General features: G+C 34.5%; 3 protein-coding genes across 3 annotated transcripts; 2 read left to right on the top strand and 1 right to left on the bottom strand.

The window, feature by feature from the left end:
* Positions 1-137: 137 nt before the first annotated feature.
* On the top strand, positions 138-2,042 carry NDAI0E02100 (uncharacterized protein; the record flags this gene model as incomplete). The annotated part of the gene is made up of 1 exon (XM_003670221.1): positions 138-2,042. The coding sequence occupies one exon, from the start codon at positions 138-140 to the stop codon at positions 2,040-2,042; it is 1,905 nt and encodes a 634-aa protein (XP_003670269.1).
* A 344-nt stretch (positions 2,043-2,386) lies between these two features.
* Positions 2,387-4,444, top strand: KIP2 (Kip2p; the record flags this gene model as incomplete). The annotated part of the gene is made up of 1 exon (XM_003670220.1): positions 2,387-4,444. One exon carries the CDS (start codon positions 2,387-2,389, stop codon positions 4,442-4,444), a length of 2,058 nt encoding a protein of 685 aa, XP_003670268.1.
* A 315-nt stretch (positions 4,445-4,759) lies between these two features.
* On the bottom strand, positions 4,760-5,600 carry NDAI0E02080 (uncharacterized protein; the record flags this gene model as incomplete). The annotated part of the gene is made up of 1 exon (XM_003670219.2): positions 4,760-5,600. A coding segment is annotated over one exon (841 nt), but the record flags the coding sequence as incomplete, so codon positions are not given.

Genomic DNA, 5,600 nt, shown 5'->3' with positions numbered 1-5,600 from the left:
TATATATATATATATGAAGATACATGACGTGTCAGAAATTACTTCTTTCATATATTCGTGTACGTTGTATATTGAATAACGTGAAGAATTGACCCCCCCCCCCCCCCTTAAGAATCCTTTCAAGGAAATATACCAGGATGATGAGAAGGTTACTTAATATTAATATTCCAAGGAATTTAGTCCGAAGCTTGACTATGAAAAATTCAGTTTATAAGCTTTCCATATTCGTTCTACTAATCACCACATTCATAATAATAGCAACGAGGTCAGACACCTCAAAATATGTAGTAACGAATTACTTCAACAGTAATGAATCATTACCCACTAAAAATGACCTCCCAAACGTAGACGTCTCGAAACAACTGCGATTCCAAAAATTGAATAAATCACCCATCACTGAAAAAGTATTGCATCAGTATTATGAAAATTTTGACGTCGAAGGGGTTGTAACAAACCTCGACTTATCGAAACATTACAGTAAGGATCACAAAAGAGGCAAACAGCAACAACAAGAACATAAAAGTTACCAAGATCTATCATGTAACGATCTTGGATACCATGCCAACATTGGCTATTCTACAGATTTGATCCCCATCGAGGATAATTTATTGAAATTAAGACGCCAATTACTAAAGAATGAAAATAAAGATTATGCAAATTTTTTCCGTCACGAAGAAAGTGAAAAGAATTGGTCTGAGGAGGAAATTATTGAAAAACATTGGTCTCGTTTTGGTCCCGCTCCCGTTTGGTTAGAATCTGAACAATGTTTCGTCTCTTATTCTAGAGTTATGTATAGGCATACTGATCAAAAAAACCAGCCATTGGTTTCTTTGATTAGAGCTCAAGCTTTTGATAAAGAGTGGAATGAAATTGTTGGGAAAAGAATCCCATATAGTGATGTGATAATTCCTAGTGATGTTACGAAAGAATTAGAAATGTTGGGTGATCAATTCCAGGAACACGCTTGTGATAAATTGAAAGATTCATCTGAGTATGAACAGTGTATAACGAAACATAATAAATCATTGTTAGAGAATAAGAGAAGAAAAGAAAAAATATTAAATCGATACTTCCAATCTTATCCCAGTCTTATAGAGGTTCCTTTTAATATTAAAGCTGAAGGTTGTAAAGGTCCAGAAGATCCTCATGTTGTATTAAAGAAGACAAGTAAAGGAGAAGAACCAGTAATTATCTTCAACATGCTTGATGATACTGATAAGAAAAGGAAAATGTATGCAATAATGCCACATAGGAAAGTAGATCCCATTGTAACCTTTAGGATTAATGGTCAAGAGCCTAAAAAAGTTGAAAAAAATTGGACCCCATTCTTTAATGATGATTCCGAAGGAAGTGGTCTTTCTAGAGGTACAATACATTTTATTTATAGTTTTAAACCGTTAGAAATCCTTAAATGTTCTTTAACTGATGGTTTGTGTGACATAGTCTTTGATAAGAAATTCTTGGACATTGGCAGAGAAGATGATTTCCAAGATATACATGGTGGAACACAATTTATTCCATTACCAAATATTTTACCAGAGGTTCAAGACCAAAAAATGTGGCTTGGGTTACCTAAGATACATTTAAAAGATACAGCATGCAGTTATCATTACTATAGACCCATGGTGATGTTAATGATAGAAGATAAAGGTATATATCATATCGAAATGACTGTACCCATATTAGATTTTGGATTGGATGTTACATCTTGGGATATGAAAGGAACATATTGTTTTTTTAATCAAATATTATCGCCTCATAGCATTGCATACTGGGAGGTAATCAGCCAAGATCCACAAACAAAGGAATATGAAGATTATATGGCCATCACTATGAGCGAAGCGGATGCGCTATCTAAGGTTATGGTCATTAAGGGTATGTTGAATTATATTTTGGGAATATATAAGGAAAAGGCTCTAAAGCCAACATTCGAAGTAAATGGTGATACGGGAACTATCTTAAAGAAAAGTCTAGGATGTGTCGTTGACATCGCCAAAAAGAATAGTAAACAATATAATGATAAGCACCCAAGGCCGTCCTAGTCTGATCGTACTGATTTCATAAATCACATAATGATATTTAATAGATTTTTAACTGCCTATTCCATTCGTTATAATCAGCCCTGCATATTATATAGATCGGGTTTCATATATTTATATACTTTCTGTTGAGACGATGATGCAGCTCTTTTGTTGTTTACAAAACGCGAATTTCATACAATATGGAAAACTGGTAAATCCTTCGAGCTAAGATGAATAAGTTAAACTTTATAACCATATAGACTAATTCTCAAGAAAATCGATGCAATCTGATTCGTTTCTGCCCAGATTTTCAATTGGCTACCGACGACTTATTGAATAAAGATATCTATAATGGTCAGTTTTCAATGATTCAGAAGAATAGCCCGCCAACGAGAAGAGGCTCATTACGATCTACTCCATCTCACACCAATAACGTTAGTATGCAATCGCCTTCCATCCGTTCTACATCATCATTTTCAAACATAAGGAGGAACATAACAAGGACTTCATCTAATTCACCAGCGAATAGTAGAAGCAGCTCACCATTGAGATCAGTTTCCTCTATATCAGATCATTTCCATGCACCAAGAAGATTTAACACAATTAGAAGAACAAACAGTCAAACATATAACACTAAGTCAGAACATTCAACTTACACGGGTACAATAACTGTTGCTATCAGACCCAAGCCCACGTCTAATCCCTCTGATGTAAGCACTTCATCGTGGCTTGTGACGGACGAGAAGACCATTGCACATGATGACGTTGGTGAATTTAAGTTTGATCATGTTTTCAATTCTTTCGTGTCTAACTTAGAAATATATCAAGTTATAAATAGGCCGATGATAGATAAACTATTTCAAGGATTTAATTCTACCATTTTCGCATACGGAATGACTGGATCTGGTAAGACTTATACGATGATGGGGTGCCCTGAACGTGAACAAAAAGATGGGTTGATTCCATTGTCTGTTTCATATCTCTTCACTAAAATAATGGAGGAAACACTGGATGGCGATAAGAAATTCGAGATTGTTCTGTCATATTTGGAAATTTATAATGAAAAAATCTATGATTTACTGGGGGATGAGAATAATAATAATAATAATAATAATGGAACACTTGCATTTGGGACTCCCACGCGTAACAATAACAATATATGCTTTCAAAATGAATTGAAAATTCGAGATGATTCAAAATACGGAGTTCGTGTCATTGGCCTCACTGAGAAAAGATGTGAAAGTAGTGAGGAATTAATGAATTGGATTATAAAGGGAGATAAGATCCGTAAAACAGCTGAAACAGACTTTAATGCTAGAAGTTCTAGATCACATGCAATTGTCTTAATAAGGTTGACTACATCCGATATGAAAGATGGAACATCAATTTCTAGCACTCTTTCGTTGTGTGATCTTGCTGGCTCCGAGAGAGCTACTGGTCAACAAGAAAGAAGGAAAGAAGGTGCATTCATTAATAAATCATTGCTTGCATTGGGAACAGTAATTTCAAAATTGAGTACCGAATCTAATAAAAACAGATCACCAACTTTACCATCACCTCCATTGTCTTCATCATCTTCCTCGACTTCAATAAATTCTTCCGTACCGGGGCATATACCTTATCGAGATTCTAAATTGACAAGGCTTTTGCAACCTGCATTAAGTGGGGATAGTATTGTTACAACAATATGCACAATTGATACAAAAAACGAATCATCAGCAGAAACTCTTAACACTTTAAGATTTGCATCAAGAGCTAAAAATATTTCATTACACGTTAATCGTAAACCTCTGGTTCATACAGGAGAGGACTCTGATGACAAGAATTACAAGATTATGCAATTGACAAAAAAATTACAGGAACAACAACAATTAATATCTACACTTCGACAAGATGATAAATCTCTAAATAAGGTATCATCTAGTGTCTATGACCATATGCCAGGCACTACTAGCGGAAACTTGATAGATCCTACTATTGCCTTAATATATGCTGAAAATAAAGTATTAAAACACAAGTTAACGAATTGTGAAAAACTATTGGATAAGGATACAGTAGAATTAGATGATCCAGAAATAATTGAGATTGTGGAAATGTTGCCATATGAAGTCGGGTCGTTATTAGAGACTAAAATTCAAGGATTACAGTCACAACTACGACAATATAAGGAATATACTAATGAATTAGAATCTAAAATACGAGATTTCGAAAACGCAAATAAGGGAACATCGCGACAATATCCAAACAAAGGCTCTCCTTCTATAAGCAACAGTAATAAAGAAAATATAATCCAAGATAAAGAGAACCAAATATTGGAATTACAAAAAATGTTAAATCGTAAGGATAAAATGATTGATGCTTTACAAAGCGTTAGAAGGTTGCGTGATAGAGCTTTGAAACCGATAAGTTCTGCGAATAACTGAATAAAATATATAATCTATATGCTCCTACGTTAAAGAAAATTTATAATACCCCGGATTACCACATCTGCTGAAATTACTGTTTCCTTCAAAAAAAGGTCGAAAATCAATGCTTACATTGCACGAATTTAAGAAATTGTAAAACAATAATGTGTAGAGTACAGATGAAGATTGCAAAAATAGTGGATTTTATTAAGGATCATGAATTTATTTGGTTGTATATTTATTATTATTGTTAGTATTAGTGTATATAAATATTGTTATCATCGCATTCGTTGAAGTGGAGGTCTGTCAGTACCATCGTTATCCAATCGTTAATCATGTACGGACGGTAGGTTCTTCAGTACCAATGAATTCTTTAAATTTCAAGAATTTAACAACAGTAGCAATGACTGGTTTCAAGAATTCATCAGCAGAATCTTCGTATTTATTCTTATCATCAGTGTATTTTTCAATATATAATCTTATTGTTGCACCTGATGAACCGGTACCAGATAATCTTAAGACAATTCTTGCCCCATTGGATAATTTGAAAAATAAACCTTGATGATCTGAAACTGAACCATCTAAATCAGTATATGAGAAATCACCACAATCAGCTACAGTCAAAGTTTCATCACCTGGGAAAGCCGAACCAATAACGTTTGGTTTAGAGACAAATTCTTGTAATAATTTGACGACTTTGCTAGCATCTTCATTTGAAATATGTTCATAATCGTAACGAGTAAAGAAAGTACGACCATATTTATTCCAGAATTCATGTTGAATAGTTTTAATGGAAGCGTCCTTTTCTGGATTGTGTTTATTGTAAATAGCTAGAACGTTTAGCCAAGCAACAATAGCCCATAACCCGTCCTTTTCTCTGATATGGTTAGAACCGGTACCGAAGGATTCTTCACCACAGATGGATAATTTCTTAGCATCGAATAAAGCACAGAAGAATTTCCAACCAGTTGGAACTTCATAACATTTCAAACCATGCTTAGCGGCAACACGATCAATAGCAGCGGATGTTGGGAAAGAACGTGCTAGCCCATAAATACCTTGTTTCTTGAAGTAAGGAATTTCTGAAGCATATTCAGCGATAATAGCAACAGAATCGACCCGGGGANACGAATGCTGGACCGCACCATAATCATATTCATCACCATCACCATCT

This window comes from Naumovozyma dairenensis, chromosome 5 (assembly GCF_000227115.2).
Source record: "Naumovozyma dairenensis CBS 421 chromosome 5, complete genome".
Taxonomy (NCBI): domain Eukaryota; kingdom Fungi; phylum Ascomycota; class Saccharomycetes; order Saccharomycetales; family Saccharomycetaceae; genus Naumovozyma; species Naumovozyma dairenensis.
Note: the sequence above shows the minus strand (reverse complement) of the source record. Positions and strands in the feature narration are given on the sequence as shown.